The sequence below is a fragment of the Spermophilus citellus genome, assembly GCF_964194105.1.
Source record: "Spermophilus citellus genome assembly, chromosome: 5".
Classification (NCBI taxonomy): Eukaryota; Metazoa; Chordata; class Mammalia; order Rodentia; family Sciuridae; genus Spermophilus; species Spermophilus citellus.
The window spans coordinates 96,736,896-96,758,790 of NC_138186.1; the positions used below are offsets into that span (position 1 = coordinate 96,736,896).

General features: G+C 35.6%; 2 protein-coding genes across 3 annotated transcripts in view; one reads left to right on the forward strand and one right to left on the reverse strand.

Moving 5' to 3' along the window:
* Positions 1 to 21,895, forward strand: part of SLC35A1 (solute carrier family 35 member A1) — a 32,774-nt gene continuing 10,879 nt past the window's right edge. Inside the window, exons 1-2 of one of the 2 annotated variants that reach the window (XM_081296573.1) lie at positions 1 to 276; positions 6,417 to 6,594. In XM_081296573.1, coding sequence (XP_081152699.1) covers positions 261 to 276; positions 6,417 to 6,594 — 194 coding nt within the window. In that variant the 5' untranslated portion in view covers positions 1 to 260. Of the gene's footprint in view, positions 277 to 6,416; positions 6,595 to 17,420; positions 17,555 to 21,895 lie in introns of those variants that run through there. The other variant, XM_081296574.1, reaches the window with a different exon arrangement.
* The window catches only part of RARS2 (arginyl-tRNA synthetase 2, mitochondrial), an 82,409-nt gene continuing 78,023 nt past the window's right edge, over positions 17,510 to 21,895 (reverse strand). The window contains exon 21 of the mRNA XM_081296571.1: positions 17,510 to 17,578. Coding sequence (XP_081152697.1) covers positions 17,540 to 17,578 — 39 coding nt within the window. The 3' untranslated portion in view covers positions 17,510 to 17,539. The remainder of the gene's footprint in view (positions 17,579 to 21,895) is intronic.

Here is a 21,895-nt window from a genome sequence, read left to right on the forward strand (position 1 = left end):
AGAGAACTGCACGTTGGACAGAGTTTCAACACTTGTCACGAAGTACTCAACCGTAGAAGCCTCCATCTTTTTCAGGAGCAGCGCGGATCCTTGAGCCTGATCTCGGTGCTCTGCAGGGAGGGAAGCCGGCTGGCTGGCGGCGGCGGGGCGCTCTAGGCCGAGCGGTGCCGTCTCTATGGTCGTGGGGGCGGTCCCTCGCGTCTTGCGCTGGGTGCGCGGAGGGAGCGCGCGTCAGTTCCGCGCCGGGCTGTCGGAGCGCCATGGCTGCTCCCAGAGGTGAGGCCGGGCTGCGGGGAGTGGTGGTGGTGTGGTAGTGCGGGCAACATTGGGCGGCAGGATACTGCCAGGGCTGCTCCGCACCTGTCGGGCGGCGGTACCCTCCGCGTCGGTGGGCCCTTGCACGGCGTAGGCGTCGGTGTCAGGAGTTGGTGTTGACTCGCTCGCTGGCGGTCAGTACTGCCAGATTCCCGCTGTGGCTACCTTCTGTGCGACGGGCTCTGCGGGCTAGACTGCGCCAATCTCCAGGAGCTGGTAGTGGGTGGGAATAGGATTCTGTCTGGCCAGGGCTGCAGAAGACCCGGAGAAGGGCCGAGGCGACGGCCCCGGGCTGGATCTGCATCACCCATCATGAGACTGGACAGTTCCCTGTCCTGGTCGGCGGGCGCCGAGGTCTCGTCTGTGCCTTCTGCCCTACGGACGGACGGACGTTCAGAGACCTAAACATTATGGAGACATTAAAACAGCACTTTATCCATATTGAAATGGAAAAAGCTGTCATTAGGAGTTCTTCCCAAGGAAAATGTTGTACGTAGTTAGAAGGAACACTGGTATTTTGGGTGAAAAATGAGGTCCACCTCCCTCCCCCAAGGGATGGCACATTAGAGCAATAATATTTGGTCACTAATTGCCATTTAAAGAAGGTGAGTCTAATTAACTCGCAGCACTTGGGTTTTGCTAGAGGTTTATATAAGTTGGGACCAGAGCTGAATTTTTGTACTATAGATTAGTAGCTAGGAGAGGCTAAATGACACCCTTGTACCTTCTCCACCCTTATACCTTCTCCACCCTTTCTTCATGGAGCATTGAGCTTCACCACAAAATAAACGAGCAAATATTTAAAGAATACCTTTTTGCAAGAGTGCCAAGTTATTTACCTTGTTGGGAAGTCTACATTTATCATCAGGCCCTGCCCAGGGGTGTTGTCTGTAGTTGCATATTCTTCTCTTATGTATTATTCCATTTCAAATAAATCTTGAGTGTTTTTCCCCCCTCCCCCTTGAGTCTTTTGTGTAGCAATACAGGACATAAAGGAAAAAAGAACTGTTTTGATAACAAGCATGGAATGGGGATAGCAAGATTAATGATAGATTAACACTTAAAAATTACAGAAGTCAAATCATTACCTGAAATAATAACAATTGACAGATTCAGGCTTATTGCCTGTACATGTGCCTGAGTCTGATATACCTGTGGAAATGTATAATCCTAACAAAAATTAGTTTTCATAGCTTCCTGATATTCACAAAGGACTTATCTGAGATCAGGTATTACAAATAATGTCACCCCTAAAACATGATGGGAAAAAACCATCTAATTCCAGAGTGTAAGTTTCTTTCTGGGACATTTCTAACACAGAAAAAAATTTTGTGTAGGAGCTAATGGGAGCTTTGTGAGAATCAGGGCACAAAGTAGGATTAAAATGTGGCTGCCAGTTGAGTTGTGGATGTGGTTTGTAGTTACTGGCCTTGGGCATGATTGAATTCATAGGAAAGTTTAAAGTGAATCCCAAAAAGGTTAACATTCCTTATAACTGAAATTTCATTCCGGACAATTTGTGAATGGAATGTCAGAGGCAATCATACTTAAAATCTTAGTTTTAAAAAGTTGAAATGTTTCTAAAATGGCACTACATACCCAAATTCTACATGTTTTACAAGTATCTAAACTTACTATTACTTTCCTACTTATATAACCACTATGCAAATAGTTATTTTTTTTTTTTAAGTTGATGACAAAATAATGTTCTAGGTCAGAATATGTTTCTAGGCTACAGATATTAGGTTTAGTATTTAAACATTCACTCTTATTTTCAGAATCAGGACACTATATATATAAAAGCTAAAATAAAGTAGATTTGAATTTGGCAGTTCTAACCTCTCTTTGTGAAAGTATTGATAATCTAGGACACAGGTAGGCAAACTTTCTGTAAAGGGCTGATGATCTTTGTCTAACTACTCAACCCTGAAATTGTAGGACAAAATGTAGCGAAAACTAATTGTAAGGAGTAAGTGTGGCTGTGTTCCAATAAAACTTCATGAATGGATGCTGAAATTTGAGTCATATAATTTTTATGTTATAAAATGTTTTAAAAATTTTTTTCTTTTTTTTTTAAAGAGAGAGTGAGAGAGGAGAGAGAGAGAGGAGAGAGAGAATTTTTTTTTTTAAAGAGAGAGAGAGAGGGAGAGAGAGAGAGAGAATTTTAACATTTATTTTTTAGTTATCGTCAGACACAACATCTTTGTTGGCATGTGTGCTGAGAATCGAACCCGGGCCGCACGCATGCCAGGCGAGCGCGCTACAGCTTGAGCCACATCCCCAGCCAGAGAGAGAATTTTTAATATTTATTTATTTATTATTTTATTTTTTATTTATTTATTTTTTTAGTTCTCGGCGGACACAACATCTTTGTTGGTATGTGATGCTGAGGATCCAACCCGGGCCTCACGCATGCCAGGCGAGCGCGCTACCGCTTGAGCCACATCCCCAGCCCTAAAAATTTTTTTTAACTATTTTTTAAGAATGTAAAACTATTCTGAGCTCACAGGGCAAATAAAAATGAGCAACAGTGTTGTTTGCTCTCCCCAATCTAGAGAAGTGCTTTCTCCTGTATTGATTAATTCAACATTTTGTTTTTGATTAATTTTTTTTTTGAGGTCTTCGGGATTGAAACTGGCCCTCACCTATGCTAGGCAAGTGCTCGCCACTGAGCTATACCTCCAGCCCTGTTGCTGTTTGTTTTTGAAGTAATACATTTTTCCCTGCTGTTGGAAAGTTTTAGAACAAAGCAAGTATTGTAGTAGTCTCCTTTACTTCCTTTTACATATTGCTTTTTGGCTTCTTAGATCTTTTGGAAAGAAAGCTTAAACAGTTATAAGATCCATTTCTTCTGTTCTACCATAATACTTTTTAGTTAAGACCTGTAATTTTAAAAATTTGCCTGCTACTTACAAATTTTTAATTTACTCTCGGGAAAATATGTAAATCAAAGAAACTGTTTCCTTGGTAGGTTATTCTATGTTAACATATTTAAAGGTAATCTCTTTGAAATACCTATTTTATTTTCCAACAAAAGTCATTTCTGAATTGTGGTTAGGCTTCCAAAGCAGTGAACAACAGCACATTTAGCACAAAGGTTAGTTACAAAAACAGCCTGGAGTCACCCTATCCATGTCTCTCTGATTCTTAACCTAGAGTTGGCAAAGCATTGACCCACTGGCCAAATCAGCCTCCTGTTTATTTTTGCAGTTGATCTCATGACAGAATACTCGAGTTTGAACACTAAGTAAACAAAATAGAACCTCTCCCAAATAATTCCATTCTCATGACTGGATCACACTATACTAAATTATAATTTATATTACATGAAATCCCAAATTTTTTCTTGAAAGAAATAATTTGAGCCTTGGGTGTTGGCAGTGTGAGAGTAGGAAGTATGAGAAAAACCTGGTACCCAGCTTGTGATTTTATTAAAATGGTAGAATTGACTGCGGTGCTTGAATAATAGCAGCTGCTAAGATATACTTGCAGGCAGTTTTTTTTTTTTTATTGGTTGTTCACAACATTACAAAGGTCTTGACATATCATATTTCATACATTAGAATCAAGTGGGTTATGAACTCCCATTTTTACCCCAAATACAGATTGCAGAATCACATCGGTTACTCATCACATTTTTACATACTGCCATATTAGTGACTGTTGTATTCTGCTACCTTTCCTATCCTCTACTATCCCCCCTCCCCTCCCCTCCCCTCCCATCTTCTCTCTCTACCCCATCTACTGTAATTCATTTCCCTCCATGTTTGTTATCCCATTCCCCTCACAACCTCTTATATGTAATTTTGTATAACAATGAGGGTCTCCCTCCATTTCCATGTGATTTCCCTTTTTTTCTCCCTTTCCCTCCCACCTCATGTCTCTGTTTAATGTTAATCTTTTCTTCCTGCTCTTCCTCACTGTTCTCTTCTTAGTTGCTCTCATTATATCAAAGAAGACATTTGGTATTTGTTTTTTAGGGATTGGCTAGCTTCACTAAGCATAATCTACTCTAGTGCCATTTATTTCCCTGCAAATTCCGTGATTTTGTCATTTTTTAGCTGCGTAATACTCCATGGTGTATAAATGCCACATTTTTTTTATCCATTCATCTATTGAAGGGCATCTGGGTTCATTCCACAGTCTAGCAATTGTGAATTGTGCTGCTATGAACATCGATGTGGCAGTATCCCTGTAGTGTGCTCTTTTAAGGTCTTCAGGAAATAGTCCGAGAAGGGCAATAGCTGGGTCAAATGGTGGTTCCATTCCCAGCTTTCCCAGGAATCTCCATACTGCTTTCCAAATTGGCCGCACCCGTTTGCAGTCCCACCAGCAGTGTACAAGAGTACCCTTTTCCCCACATCCTCGCCAGCACTCATTGTTGTTTGACTTCATAATGGCTGCCAATCTTACTGGGGTGAGGTGGTATCTTAGGGTGGTTTTGATTTGCATTTCCTTGACTGCTAGAGATGGTGAGCATTTTTTCATGTACTTGTTGATTGATTGTATATCCTCCTCTGAGAAGTGTCTGTTCAGGTCCTTGGCCCATTTGTTGATTGGGTTATTTGTTATCTTATTGTCTAATTTTTTGAGTTCTTTGTATACTCTGGATATTAGGGCTCTATCTGAAGTGTGAGGAGTAAAAATTTGTTCCCAGGATGTAGGCTCCCTATTTACCTCTCTTATTGTTTCTCTTGCTGAGAAAAAACTTTTTAGTTTGAGTAAGTCCCATTTGTTGATTCTTATTAACTCTTGTGCTATGGGTGTCCTATTAAGGAATTTGGAGCCCGACCCCACAATATGTAGATCGGAGCCAACTTTTTCTTCTGTCAGATGCAGAGTCTCTGATTTGATATCAAGCTCCTTGATCCATTTTGAGTTAACTTTTGTGCATGGCGAGAGAAAGGGATTCAGTTTCATTTTGTTGCATATGGATTTCCAGTTTTCTTGCAGGCAGTTTTTAAATTGAATGTCTATAAGTTGTGTATTTCCTGCATTTCAAGTTTTGTAGAGCTTTGTTCTTAATCCTCTTTTTTGTTATGAATTATTTTTTGTTTAATACAGTGAAATGAGAGGCTAGATATAATTTTTTGATTTTGAAAAAGTTCTATTTTGTCATTCAATTATCCCTTTTTATTTTCTGCTATATTTAAATTTGAAATATATATTGCAGTTGCTTTCATGCTTTGCTTTCAAAGTTTGTAATCATAAAGATAATTACAATTATAATTTATAATAAACTAGTTAGTATGCCACAGAACCTTGCAATCGATTGGAACACTGAACAAAATCTATACCTAAGTGGTATTAATATGTAAATTCATCTGTGTTTCATGTTCAGTTAATGGAAGGTATTATTTCAAAATAGGATTTTTGACAACTTAATAATTTTCCCTAAATAATTAGGACATATATTTTTTTTGTCAAAAGTAATATTTCATGTTATATTTTCAAGAAGGTAGTGAGGTGTGTTGGTGGCTGATGTCTCAAAATTGCTGAAAAAAAGGGAAATTTTCCAACTTTGGTACCATGTCCTTTTAGATAAAAACCTCATTTAACTGGAATACCTATGGAACGTAATGTGTGTTTCTGGTTAACGAAAGTTAACTGGCGGGCTGGGATTGTGGTTCAGAGGTAGAGTACTTGCTTGGCATGTGTAAGGCACTGGGTTCATTCCTCAGCACTACTTTAAAAAAATAATAAGTAAATAAAATAAAGGTATTGTGTCCATTTACAACTGAAAAAAAAAAAGATTAACTGGCAAATACTCTGTAATAATGATTATACAAAGTACTTCTGCCTTAAAAAGTATGGTATGCCAGAGATAAGTTAGTGTTTTTTGACATTTGAAGTGTTTCACATACTACATGTATTGTACTCATTTAAATTATATGTAGGTCTGCCTGGGCCTGGTACAAGAAATGAAATGTTTACTGACATTGGGACAGTATCTGGAATTAAATATATATGTATGTATGTATATGTTTAAAATGTATTTTGTGCCAGAAATTGGAAAGCATTTTGGGCTATAACTAATTGATTAGCTTTTATATACATAATATTGTCTGCTAAATAATATTTTTGTTTCACATATTTTCCAGAAAATGTCAGTTTACTATTCAAGTTATACTGTTTGACAGTGATGACCTTGGTGGCTGCAGCTTATACTATAGCTTTAAGATACACGAGGACAACAGAAAAAGAACTCTACTTTTCAACCACAGCTGTGTGTATTACAGAAGTTATAAAGTTATTGCTAAGTGTGGGACTTCTAGCTAAGTAAGTATAAACACTTTCAGTGTGATAAATTATTATTTTCTTAGTTAAGGTATTATCTTTATTTGAAAATTCAAGCTACATCATTTCATGTTTGATTGTTTTAGAGCAGTGTTTCTCAAATAGGGGTGATTTTGTCCTCCAGGATAGATTGGGGGATGCTGTTGGCATCTTATGAAGTCTGCAAGAATGCTGCTAAATATCCTATAATCCACAGCAGCTCTCTACAGTAAATAGTTATCCAGCCCCAAATATCAGTAATGCTGAGGTCGAAGAACCCTGCTCTACACCAGGGGTTGGCAAACTCTGGTCCATGGGCCAAATGCAGCTTGCTTCCTATTTTTGTTGCAATAGAGACTGTATGTCTCAGATAGCCTAAAATATTTACTGTTTGACCCTTACAGAAAACATTGCTGACCTCTGTTATAGAGGATATAAGGATACTAATAAACATTTCTTAAGTGTTTCCTGTATGAAGTGCTAGGCACTGTGCTAATTGATTTTCATGACATCTTTTTTGTATTTGAGATTGAACCCAGGAGCACTTAACCACTGAGCCATATCCTCAGCCCCTTTTAATATGTTGTTTAGAGATAGGCTCTTGCTGAGTTGCTTAGGGCCTCGCCAAGATGCTGAGGCTGGCTTTGAACTTGCAATACTCTTGCCTCAGCCTCCCAAGCGCTGGGATTACAGACATGTGCCACTGTGCCCAGCTGATGGGGACCTCTTTGAATCATTAGAACAGGTCATAGTTCATACAGGCTCAAAATGTGTATTGGTGAGAGTGGGGAAGTGGTAAGGAATAGCATGTATGTAGGCTTTAAAGAAATAGACAAGTTACATTTAAATAGTTCCAGATTCATTTCTAGATTCTTAAATTTTTATTGAGTAGTTTCTATGTGATAGTTTTTATATTGAATGCTGGTATATAGCTATAAATGAGCTAGATAAGGTCTCTCCCTTCCTGGAATATAGTTTTAGTGGAAGAGACAAAAAAAGTAAACACATGGTTTCAAATGATCACGTGAAAAAGAATGATTTGGGGAGGGAAAAAAGAAAAAAATTACTTAAAGTTGGATGATAGAAGACTTTAATGTATTTGAGTGTAAAACTTATCTAGTAGGCAGAGATACTGAGGAAGCCTAATTTATTAGGTTTGCAAGTACAGTAAAATCCTGCGTTATGTAAAATTCTTTCACATGAAGATTTTAAATGAGAGGTCTAATCATACCTTTAAAAGGCAGCGTTTCACATGCAAATATCTCCATGTTTAAAATTCCAGAACAAGTTCCATTTAACAACCTTTGAATTCATAAATTAATAGAATCTTAAGGCTTAGCTCTTTTTTAAAAAAATTTTTTAAGATGTTGATGGACCTTTATTTTATTCATTTATTTATATGTGGTACTGAGAATTGAACCCAGTGCCTCACACATGCTAGGCAAGCACTGTACCACTGAGCCACAACTCCAACAACAGTTGTGCTAGTTTTCTGCCAATCTACCTACATTGATTTTCTGTTTTATTTTGATTCTTTTCCAGGTTTGCATCGCTTGGTGTTTAGTATTTCTTAGTTTTGATTAGTTATCAGCATTATGAGTATGGTTAAGTTGTTTTGTGGAAAATTTTTTTGGTAATTATGTCAAAACAAAATCACAAAAATTTCTTAAAATTGATCAGGCTAGTCAAATGATGGTGCTGAAATAACAACGGTGTGGAAAAACCAAATACTATAATTCATCATCATTATCAATCAATAGTTGCAGTGTCTGTTGCCAGCAACTTGTACACAAAGACCAGGCACAGTCAGTAAAAAAGTAAAGAATTATGAGATAGAGTTTTGGTTTTGACATTTGATTTTATGTAACTATCAAGAATTTGGTCATGGAGAAGAATAATTTAAAACACAAGGAATTTATTAGAAAAGCAAGCACATACATTAAAAAAAAACTTAGAAAGTGTGAAAGAAGTGAAATGCATTTGAAACTAGTGAATTTTAGGCTGACTATTAATTTTCTTGGAGAAATTTACTGAAAAAATACTATTTATTCAAAATACATTGGTAAAAACTGAATACCAAATATTCATACAAGAAAAAATGTTTTTTGGGGGAACATTTTTGGGTTTACTTTTATGAGGATATCTGAAAATATTAACTTACAGAAATGGTAAAAGAGTGAAAGATAAAGAATTATTTCAAATTATGAGGTCACAGATTTGTGGCTGCAAAATGAAATGTTATAGAACATTGTGATTGCTTCTTCAGCAATATATGATAAGAATGGATAATGAAACTAAAGTACAACTATCAGTTTGGGAAAGATACATAGTAAAAATGCTGAAAATTGGTTGTGTATTTGAAAGGACAACTAGCTTGTAATAATTCACCTGAAGTATTTAGATTATGAGAAAGATGAATAAAATAATAAGACTCTTTGGGCCACTAAGAATGTATTGGACAGTTAAGAGTTGCTACAAATGGAAAACTTCTAGGTTTAGTGGTTTGAAGTGTGCAAGAAAGTCAAAACAGACACTTCAACACCAACATTTCTTTGTGTACATGTAAAAGCAGGTCATTTAAAAAAATAAGTAGTTCAAAGGCAGACAAGGTGTTAAATAGTTTGTTAAAAAACACAGTTTGGATGTCAGTACTTTGCTGTGATGGTGAGACTTCTATCATAGAAAATATTTGTTACTTGAAAAATTTATGAGATGATCTGTTATATACAAGTAATAAAAATTGTTATATTTGAAAACTGTTTCTTATATAATGCTAAAATAATTTTCTAGAGCTAAATGGTGAAATTAGTTTTTTCTTTGTATTTAAAGTGGAAGTAATACTGTTATGATTTGATGGTAAGGATGACAGTGTTGAGATATTATGGGAGAATGTAGAAGGATTACATTAGAAATAACTAAAGGTCTTGGGTTACTATTTAAGTGGAAAAAACTTTTAAACGAAGTAAAAGCTTTTTGCTCTTACCCTATTATGAACTACAACAATTTTGTGGCATTGACACAACTATTATCCTAGAACTTCAATTTTATCTGAACTATGCAAAGTTTAATCTCATAGAATCCTTCAGCTTGGCTGTTTATTTAGCATGGTCTTTAAGTAATGCTTTTTTACTTAATAATATGTTTAGTCTTGGTTAATTATTAAAATCTGTATCATTTTATATTATATATAATTTTAGACAGGGTTGGAGGACAGAGACTCATTGAAGTGGCACCAGCAATTCTTAGCATTTTATAATTAAATTTCACGTACAGAGAAATATCACTGCCACATCCAAATAATCAGTGCTTTATTCCTCCAAACATTTTAAACATATAATCATGCTAAGATTGTTTCAAGATATTGTTAATAAAATGTAGTGGATCCTGTGCATTGGTGTATGTCTGAAATCTCAGCTACTTGGGAGGATGTGGAAGGAGAATCCTGTTTGAGGGCAGGCTGAGCAACTTAGTGAGGCCATCTCACAATAAAAATAAGGGTTGGGAATGTAGCTCAGTGGTGAAGTGCTTGCCTAGTATGTGTGAGGCTCTGAGTTCAATTTTTAGGACTGGGGGAAAAAAAAAAGGTAATGGGGTAGTTAGGTTCATTCATTTATTTAGCAGATATTTATCAAGCCAAAATTATAAGCTTAACACTGTTCTAGATGCAAGAAATAAAGTTGCAAACTAAAAAGGCATAGTTCTGCCCTCATAGAATTTATGGTGTATTGGAGACCAAATATAATAATAAGAAAAAAGTTGGTGGTATTATGAAGGAAAAGTAGAAAGTACTGTAAACAAGTATAACAGAGGGACTTTATTGGATTGGGGGGTTTCCTCTTTGAGGAAGTTACAATTAGCGGTAGACCTGAAGATTGAATTACAAATTAAGTAGAGAGGGTGCAAAGAGAACAGAGATTCTTAAGGCAGAAAAATTCATCAGGGTATAAAATGGTAATCTTGTGGACCTGTTAAAAGATTTAGGGGTTTGATCTTCAGCATAATCATTGAGCAGTTTAAATTGGGGACTAACATGGTAGCCCATTTTGCTTTGAGAGTCATATTGACCCTTTTAAAGGTATGGATTGGACAGTTTGGAAGCGCAGTGAAATGTCTGAGTGGGAAGGAGGGAAACTTATTATAATGGCCTATGATGACAGCACAGTATTGAAGAGAAGTTAATGGATTTGAGTTCTGCTCTGGACATATAATCTATAGGACCTAGAGTTAGGTTTGTGTAGTCAGTTCTCATTATCTATAGGAGTTATATTTTATGAAGTCATCATCAGCATTGAATTAGTGAGTGTGAAACTGTTGCTACTAGGGGAAATACAGGTTTTGGTTCCTATGAGCCTTTGGTCACGTTTTTTGTCAACTGATCTATATATAACCTTGCTTTATGTGTGTTTCATTAAAGACACTTTAGCACTCTAATTTGGATCTTAACTATCTCCTAAAGGCCCATGCGTTAAAGACTTGGTCCTCAGCCTGGCACTCTTGGGAGACAGAGGAACTCTTTAAGAGAAGTCTTTAGGACACTGAGGACATGACCTTTTTTTTTTTTTTTAATCTTTTTTTTTTTTTTAAAGAGAGAATGAGAGAGAGAGAGAGAGAGAGAGAGAATTATAATATTTATTTTTTAGTATTTGGCAGACACAACATTTTTGTTTGTATGTGGTGCTGAGAATCGAACCCGGGCCGCGTGCATGCCAGGCGAGCGTGCTACTGCTTAAGCCACATCCCCAGCCCGAGGACATGACCTTGAAGGGGACTATGGGATGCTGGTTTCCTCTTTTTCTCTTTTTTTCCTGACCATTAGATGGGTGGTTTTGCTCTGCCATGCACTCTAACCATGATATGCTGACCTAGCTAAAAGCAATGGAGCAAACCAATCATAGACTGAAACCTCCATAAATATGAGCCATAATAAACCCTCTCTATGATTAGCTCAGGTATTTTGCTATATAGTAACAGAAATCTAACACATTTAATACACATTGTTGATTAATAATCATTAAACTCATGGCCAAAAGCACTATCATTCATGTCTGAAGAAGCTTATCCATTATATATTTTTCCCATAATGCCATATTGTAGCCTTCTTACACTTAGAACACTAAGTAGCACTTTAGCCCTGTGCTTGGGGGCCATTTTAAACAGCAAAATGACTAACAGAAAGCATTAAAATTATGAAAAATGTGGCAATAATGTGCATGTTGGGTGATGTGATTTTTTGGCACCTCTGAAAGAGCACTGCAATTATTGATTAGGGGGTTGCAAATAAATTTTAGAGAGTAGGAGAATTCACACATACACAGTCTATGAATAAGGAGGATCGACTATAAGGTAAGAGAAAGGGAAGTATCCAAAATCATATCCATATTTCCTACTATTATACCTGGTTAGTTGCTTTTTTTCTGAGACAGGAAGAAAAACAGATTTGGGGAAAAGAAAATACTAACAATTTAATTTTGAGTAGATATAATATAAAGTTTTTAAGGACATTGGACATCTAAGTGGGCATGGAGAACAGGCAGTTTGATTTAATGGGTCTGGAACTCAGAAGACAGGTCTGGATTGAATAAATAAATCTGAGAGTCCTTATCACATAAAAAGTATTTAATAACATAGGATTAAAATAGATTGTTAAAAAGAGTGGTTTTGTAAAAAGTTTTCATACTTATGTCATTTGACTTCATACACGTTAAAGCATTCTCTTTTCTGGACAGGATAGCTAGAAACCCCAGAAGAAATATAAAAAATACATCATGGGCTGGGGATGTGGTTCAAGTGGTAACGCGCTTGCCTGGCATGTGCAGGGTGCTGGGTTTGATCCTCAGCACCACATAAAAATAAAATAAAGATGTTGTGTCCACAGAAAACTAAAAATAAATATTAAAAAATTCTCTCTCTCTCTCTAAAAAAAAAAAAAACAACACAGATGCAGTCTATTTCAACAAGTGGAAGTTAGTTTCATTAAGAATAATCTGGAGAGTAAGTCTGATCTGAGGTTAGTGCTTTAGAACTTTGTGAAGAAGTAATTTGAGCATACTAGGGTAAATATAAGGTCAATCAAAGAGAATAGATTAGACTCTTTGGGTGCCAATAATTTAAGCATAGGTAGTTGAAGCTTCAGTGATAATTCCTGGTGAACCTTTAGAGATCTGAAGAGTGAGAACTTTGAGCCTGAAAAGGGATAATATAATCTCTAGCAAATTGACCTGCCCAAATTATTTAGGTTCCAGAGCCAGTGTTTCTTAACTTTCTGTCACTATAACAAAATACCTGAGATAATCAACTTATAAAAAGAAAGGTTTAGTCTGGTTCATATTTACTTTGCAGTCCATGATAGGTTGGCCCTTTGCTTTTGCTTCTGTAATAAGGCAGCAAATCCTAGCAGGAATACACGGTGGAATAAAGCTACTCACCTCATGGCCAGGAAGCGATAGAGAGCAATGAAGGGCTGGAGTCCCATTGTCCCCTTCAAAGGCATGCCCTCAATGATTTAAGGGCTTCCCACCAGGCCACACATCTTTTAAGATTCTACCACCAATAACACCAAGCTGGAGATCAGGCTTTTAACACAGGGTATCTGGGGGACAATCAACTATAGTGTCCATGTTTTAAATGAAAGGTCAATCTGTCAGAATCTGAGGTGGAAGAGGGTTTCTATAATTAGGAAATACTATTTAGACAGAACCTATGATGGCAATCTAGGTCAGATGGCTGAGACACTAATTCTCCTTGATTCTTTTTCTTCCCTTTATCTTTTCATTAAGGCAGATGTAGAAGGGTTGTAATCCCTAAGGCATGGGTGTCCTAACATTCAAATTAGTAGGCAAAACCTTTGTAGGCTGAAAAGTATAGCTGGCCCGATGAAATGCTGGAAGATAATAGCTTAATTCTGATCCTACATCTCTTCTTTGCCCTACACATTCATAATATTTAAAAGAGAGTAAACTAAAAATTATGAATGCAATTCACTTGAAACTTTGGGGATATTTAACTTCATGTAAGAAAGAAATTGGTTTTAATGAACAGTGACTGATATATATTGGGGCAATAGAGACTATGCATTTTATTTTTATTTCTTTAGGGAAAAAGTCAAATCACATTTTCTCAGGCCATGGGAAAAGAACAAAAGGCAGAGGTGCGTACTTTGATGTGAATGCTAAGAAAATTGTGATAAATATGAGGAGCCACTTAAAATATTTTATTGCTATAAGCTAAAATTGCTCTAGAAAAATGACTACTGTGAAAAATGCATTTAACCTCATGATTTCATTTCTTTAGAAAGCAAGTAACTACACATTGTAGGATACTGCTGTTAATCACCATCAAACAGTTATGAGAAGTGCCAAACATCTTTTTTTTTAAGACTGTAGCAACTAAATTTATTGCCTTCAGACATTCAGAATCATTGCATTTGAGACTGGGTTAAGGAAACAATGTTTCATGTCCTCCCTTAGAGAAAGATGAAGGAAACATGCAGGTAAATACAGCTGATTTTCATTTCATTCCTGATTGTCCATGTCAGCTGTTGCTATTAATTGCTCTTATTAGAAATCTTAGGCTAAGGGAAAAGTTTTAATTTGCCAAAAGTGCCTAGAAAGTAACTGGCAGTGACAGGAGTAGAAGACAAGATGTCTGATCTCTAATTTTCAAATTATGAATTTTTCAGAACAATGAAATAATTGAAAAGTCTGTTGGTTAGTTAGGACAAAGAAAAGCATTTGAAAGTGTTAGACATTTAAGTAGTTTCCAATAATTTATTTTTTTAAATTTTAACTTTATTTCCAAATATTAACAGTTTATCCTGTGTCTTAATTCAGATTGTTATTTACAAATGTTAACATTTTTACCATATGTTCTCAGATTGCTATAACAAATACCATAGACTGGGTAGCTTAAACAGTAAACATTTATTTCCCATGATTCAGAGGCTTGGGGAGAGGGAGAGGGAGCGGTCTAAGTGTAAGGTGCAGGCAGTTCAGGCTTCTGTGAAGGCCCTTTTCCTGATTTACCTACAGCTTCCTCTTCTTAGAAGACACTAATCCCATCTTGGAGACTTCATCTAAACCTAAGGCCCCCACCTCTAAATTTGGGGATTAGGGCATCAATATATAAATATGGGGGCAGGGGATACATAAACAAATATCTGGTCTATAGCACATGACACATAACGATAAAACATACTTTTAGAATAAGGTCATTTGCTTATAATTATCAAATTTGAGACATCAATACTGATACAATACCATTATGTAGTTTGCAGACTTTAGATAAATTCTGTCAGTTGCCCTGCTAATGTCCTTTCTAGTAAGATAATTTTTCCTGAATTGCAGTCCACTCCAGGATCCCACTCTGCATTTAGTTGTCATATATCTAGCTTCCATTAATCTCACACAGTTCCTTCTTTCTTTTTCATGTGTCCTTAACACTGTTAAATGGCATGGGCCATTTATTTTGTATAATATCTTTCAAATTAATTTGTTGACTGCCTCTTAAGATTACATTTAGGGTTTTTTTTTTTTTTGGCGGGGGTTAGGAATATCACAGAAAGATGCGTCCTTCTCAGTGCAACATATTATGATGTACATGGCATCTATTAGTCCTGTTTCTATTGATTTAACTTTGATTTCTTGATTAAGGTAGTTATCTGTTGGGTTTCTCTGACGTTACCAATTTACTTGTTGTAATTAACAAGTATCTTATGGTGAGATAGTTTGAGACTAGCTAAATATTCTCTTTATCATTATGCTTTTATCCATTAGTCTTATTGTCCATTGATACTGTCAAATGAATTCCTGATGCCAGTTATGGTGGTGCATGCCTGTAATCCCAGCGGTTTAGGAGGCTGAGGCAGGATTGCGTGTTCAAGGCCAGCCTCAGCAAATGCAAGGTGTTAAGCAACTCAGTGAGACCTGTCTCTAAATAAAAGACCAAATAGGGCTGGGGATGTGGCTCAATGGTTGAGTGCCCATGAGTTCAATCCCCAGTAACCCCTCCCTCCATAAAAAGAATTCCTAATATGCCATCATTTCCTAATATCTCAATATTCCTTGTGCATTTATTCATTGTTTTTCTACTCTGAAGAGCTCCCTACCAGCCCCAGTATAATAAAATAATGCTAATGGATTATTTTATTGTATGGGTTAGAATTCATTATTATTATTATTTTGATGCTTAGTATACCCCCCCCTCCCGCCCCATTAGTCTCTGAACTTTTTAGCATAGCAAGTTTTGAAGGTTTATTTTGTATTTTTGGTGCTTCAACCCTGAATCATACATTTCTTCAAGGATTTCTTGTTCCTTTCTTTCTTTTTTTCCCTCCAGAATGGTATTTAGAAACCAGAATCTAGACACTAGGTGGTCATATTGCTACTGTATTATCCTTGCTTCTAGACCTTTCAGCAAATAGTTAGGGAATATATGCATGTGTGTATACACACACGCCTATCTATATCTCTGTATAACAATGAGTTACATATTGATTGATACCTACAATTTATGATTCAGCACTACAGAGTTTTCTAACCTTCCCTTTACTCATAATGGTTATGAATCTAGTTTCCATTATCTTCAAGATATTTATTTTTCAATCCTAGAATACATAATAGTTTCAGAATTTCTAATACATACTTTTGAAAAATACACCTACTAACTAAAGTTCAGTGTTTGTATAAGTGGTTTTTGTTTCTAGTTTTAGAGCATATAGTAAAAATGTTGTTTTAGGATATTTTGGTTAATTCTTTTTCCCTCTTCAGTATAATTTCATTATTCATTTGAAATAATGACAGGTATTTTTGGTTTCTGTTTCTACTTAATTTAGGATTCTTGCATTCTTATTGGTTTTACTTAGAGCTATTGCAGTTACTTATAACTTTTGGAATATGGAATTATACTTATTTCAATCAGAAGTTAAGTTAGAACTGCAAATATAAAAAGAGGATGTGGGGAAGAATTAATGGATAGCTACTTGGATAGATAAGGTTTATATGGTCTAATTGATGAATACTAGTTATGTGGCAGAGATTGCTGGATAATGTGTGTGAGATACACTGTATTTTCTTTTTTTATAATTAAATATTTTATCTTTTTTACACTTTTTCACGCATTTGTGTCATGTCAATCCATTAGAAATCTGCCTCGTTCTTTAAAGCTGCATGGTATTCCATATATGGGTGTACCATATACGCCAGTCTCTGTTGGTGGACAGAAAAGGAAGTGAAACCACCTTAGGACAAAGTCAACTTTTTATTGTTTGCTACTCACCACAGTCTATGAAGACTAAACCTAGCAGATGTGTAAATGTTAACGTATGTACACTTTGGGTGTGTCTTAGTAATAAACCAAATGTATCTTAAATCTTTGAACTACTTACCTATATTAAGATCAGAGAAGATTCTTTTACTCTTTTACAATATTATCTAGAATAAATTAATGGAGCTGTCAAATACCTATGTTACAGGTTTTCTAGATCTATTTATTTTTCTCGTGGGATTATGTTTCACTGACTCTTTGTACAAATGCTATAATGGGTTCAGGGTCATGGGAAATAAGAGTCATATGTATCATATGGTGGGTACTATTGTCCTCAAATTGACCACTTTATTGATTTTAATTAACCACATTATTGATTTTTATAGGTAGCCACTCAAAATCTTTTATGTGAGTTAAATATATTAAACTTTGCAGATGATAAGAAATTTGTAAACAAAATTAAAATTTCTTACCCTCAAGTAACTTGTGCTGCCTTCATTTTTTACAGTGCCTCGGTAAATTAGCCCAGGATTTTATGCCTTCTAGTAGTTCTCATCAGATCAAGAGTTGGAAGAATGAGGCCTGTTTTTGACCCAAAAATAGGTCAGAAAGAATTGGTTTCAGTCAGTTGATAGTAAATTTAGGTGGGGAGGCATCAGTGGAATCTCTCTGCATTCAACATGGAGCTTCAGGACTTCTTCAGGTAACAAAAGGTTGCACATGAATTCTATTCCAATGATAAGAAACAAATAAATAGTTCAAGTAGGAAATTTAATAGGGAAAGACTATATCTAAAAAGCTTTTTCATGATAAATGATTCTAGCAAAGTCATTTGTTTTTTTCCCCTCTTTCCACATTTTTAAATTGATGTATTGTAGTTGTACATAGTGATGGGATTTGTTGCATATTCATACATGCACACAATATACAATTTGGCCAATATCACTTCCTAGCACTTCCTCCTCCCCTCCCCACTTTTTATCCCTGTTCCTGGTCCTTTTCCTTTAATGATCTCCCTTTGATTTTCATGAGATCTCTGCCCCCACCTTTTTTTTTCCTTTTCCTCCCTCTTTTAGCTTCCACATATGAGAGAAAACATATGACCCTTGATCTTTTTTGAGTTTGGCTTATTTCACTTAACATAATGGTCTCTAGTCCCATTCTTTGTCCTGCAAATGACATAATTTCTTTTTTCTTTATGGCTGAATAAAAGTCCATTGTGCATTTATACCACATTTTCTTTATCCATTTATCCATGGATGGAACCTAGACTGGTTCCATAGTTTGGTTATTGTGGATTCTGCTGTTAGGGTCCCTAAACAAGTCAAGATGGAACCTAGCACTTTGCCAGAGGCAATGGTTTCTGAAGTAACACCAGCCATTAAGATGATAGATTCCTTAATGACTAACTGCTGTGTTTAGATTATGTCAATTAAGTTAAGCTGTGTGTAATCATTATGATGAGGATTCCTTATTGGTTGACTGCTGTATCTGGTTTATGTTAATTGAGTTAAGCTGTGTGTAATCATTAAGATGATGATTCCTTATTGGTTGACTGCTGTATCTAGTTTATGTTAATTAAGATAAGCTGTGTGTAATTAGTTATGTATATATACCCCTACTGTCCTACAATAAATGGTTCCCACTCCTACTGTATCAACCTTCACAAGTTCCTCGTCATCCCCCCGGTTAGTTTGCTGCAGCCAGACTGCGGAGTTCTGCTGCTATAAACATAGGTGTGCATTTATCATTGCAGTATGATGACTTTAATTCAATAAATACCAATGAGTGGTATAGTGGTTATATGGTCTTTCTATGCCTAGTTTTTAAAGGAAACTCCACCCTGATTTTCTTTAAGTGGTTGTACTAATTTATAATCCCAACAGTGTAAAAAATTGTTCTTTTTTTTCTCTACATCCTCTCCACCATTTATTATTATTTGCATTCTTGATGACTGCTACTATGACTGGTGCCAGATGAAATCTTGGTGTAGTTTGATTTGCATTTCCCTAATTGTTGGCCACTTATATTTCTTCTTTTGAGAAACATCTTTAATTCATTTGTCTATTGTGTTATTTGATTTGTTGAGTGTTTTTAAGTTCTTTATATATTCTAGATATGAATCCTGTCAGAAAAGTAGCTAGTGAAGATATTCTCCCATTCTGTAGGTTCTCTCTTCACATTCCTAATTATTTCCTCTGCTATACAGCTTGTTAATTTCATGCTATCCCATTTATTAACTCTAAGCATTATTTCCTGAGCTTTAGAGGTCCTTTTGAGAAAGTCATTTAGAGTGTACTAGAGTGTTGACTCTTTGTTTTCTTCTGAGCTGCATAGTTTCTGGTCTAATTCTGAGGTCTTTGATCCATTTTGAGTTGATTTTTGTGCAGGGTGAGAGATAAGGGTCTAGTTTCAGTCTTCTACAGATGGATAACCATTTTTCCCAGCACCATTTGTTAAAAAGGCTGTCTTTTCTCCAATGTATGTTTTTGGCACCTTTGTCCAGGATCAGATAGATAACTATTATCTGTGTAGGTTTATCTATGTGTCTGTCTTCTATTCTGTACCACTGGTTTATGTGTCTATTTTTATGCCACTACCATGCAGTTTTTGTTACTATAGCCCTGTAATATAATTTAAATTCAGGTATTGTGATGCCTCCAGGATGGCTTTTTTTTCTTCCTATTAAATTTAATAAATTCGTTTTTAACAAAAGGTATTTATTAAAAGGTATTTTTTGATTTGACTCCCCCCCCAAAAAAAGCCAGGATAAACAACCTTTAGGTTTTATTTATTATTTCTATAGTATATTAGGCTGTAGTATATTTAGCATCAGTTGTTTCTTAATAGTAAAACAAAAGGAAAGGTGATTTACTAGTATTTTCTGGTAGGTATTTGTTCCTGTTACTTTTATTTATTTTTTTTAATAAACTTTAGTGAGTAAAGCTAAGTAGCTGTAAGTCTGTACTCTTAATAAATTAGCGGGATTTCATCTGATTAATACTTAATAATACCCCTTCTTTGAAACTTTGTGTGGTAAGATTTCCACTTATTCTTTCATATACCTCGTAAGTCTTTCTACTTTTTTGGTTGTTGTTGTTGTTCTTGAGCTTTTGGTCTTAAGCTTCTGTAACTTATTTCAAAACTATCTTATGTATAATTATGTAATGTTGCTATAATTCTGAGGTACTGCAGCAAAATTGGAGCTTTCTGGTATTTAGAATTCTGGTATACTTTGACTTCTCTACTATCTGTATTAGAGAAGGTGCCATAAAAAGATACCTAAACCTTCCTGATTCTGAAGAAAAATAGCTTTTAAGCATCCAATAAGTAGATTATGTATGGCCAAAAAAGATGAAGAAATGGTGGTCAATCCTTACACAGCACTTTACTGGTTTGTTACATGGAAGGAAAAAGAGTTACCAGATTGTCTGCAAAGCCCTTCTTATGTAAAAACTGAAAAAGTGGGAGGTAAGATATAGAAAAATTGACAGGGAGGAAAGGGATCACACAACCTTTATTCATCCAGGTCTTGTGGTTCTACAGACTAGCAATTTGATCCTTAAGTGACCCATATTCTGACAGTACAGAGGCCAACTCTGTTCTCTGGACAGCCAAAAAAGCCACTAGTACCATGAAGGTTTCCATCTCTGAGGGGTGGAGGTAAAATGGCATTGCCTGTAGCTGGTGATTAAGGAAAGGAATAGCCACTATGTTGTAACCTATGAAGTCAGCTAGAAGAACTTTTTGTTAGAGATAAATGGATACACGAGGAGGTGGAGTATGGAGGTATTTGTACAAATGATACCTCAGTAGTTCCTTTAGGGTGTGTTACTCAGATTTTACCCTTCTAAAAGTAGTTTCCTGTACTTCACATAGCCTGTATGATTTCATGTGATTCTGGTTAGTTAATTATGTTTACTTACGTTTCCTAACTCATCATCATTAAAGATGGTTTCTTGGGTTAGACCTCTGTGGCACTTTTTTTTAATTTAATCTTTTTTTCCTACAAATTTATAATTGAGAAAACATTCTTTAAAAAAATTATTCCCTATATTCCCTTTAACATGTCAAGAAAGTAAGTAGGACATCTGAAATTTTTTAAAGAAGCAACAAAGGGTTGGGGTATAGCACAATGGTGGGGTGCTTGCTTGGACAAGGTCCTGGGTTCTATCCCCAGTACCACAAAACAAAAACAAAAGCCAAATCTTTTCAGTAGAACAATCCTTTTGGTATTCCCCTTCCCACTTCTGCTATAGGTTGTAGTTCACTAACAAGTTATACGTGTATTACTTTTCAGCATATAGATTAACATTGTGGTGTGGAGGTTGTTGAATTTGGCAGTAAAAAATGATGTGTAATTAAGAAGGATAAGTTTTGTTTCTGTGGTCTAGGCCAGATGTACTGTCTTAATCATTTTCTTGGGGGATAGACTAATGCTACAGGTATAAATTTGACATAATGAAGTTTTGCTTACCCTCAGAACTTAATTATGTTTCCATTATTTAAATATGAAAAATTGAGTTTGCAGCTGTTGATTTTAATTTGTTAACCCAAAATACAGAGGCACATTCTGATTACCATAAAATAGAGCTATCTTACCAAAACAATATTTTGGCCCTCAATAAGGGTACTGTATGTTACATTCAGAACCATTTTGATAAAGCACTTTTTGGGAGATATTGATGCTTATTATGAAATATTGCTTTATTTTTATTTTCAGGAAATAAACTGATTTACAGTACAGGAAATATGAGCCAGATTAGCCAATCCACCTAAGCAAAAATAAGGATAGTTAAGAGCACGCATAATCAATGTGCAGTCGGGTAGTAAACTTTTTGTACATTACAGATATAGGTTACTGTTGTTATTAGTAAATTATTCAGATTTCTTATAGAATTATACAGGTTTGACTTAAATTTTGTGAGACTATGCATATATATTTATGTCTATTTTATAAGCAAAGTTAATTTACAAATACTGTTGACTTGATCACTAATCTAAGTAACTTCCATTCTATTGAAGCCTTTTTCTTTTTTTGCTC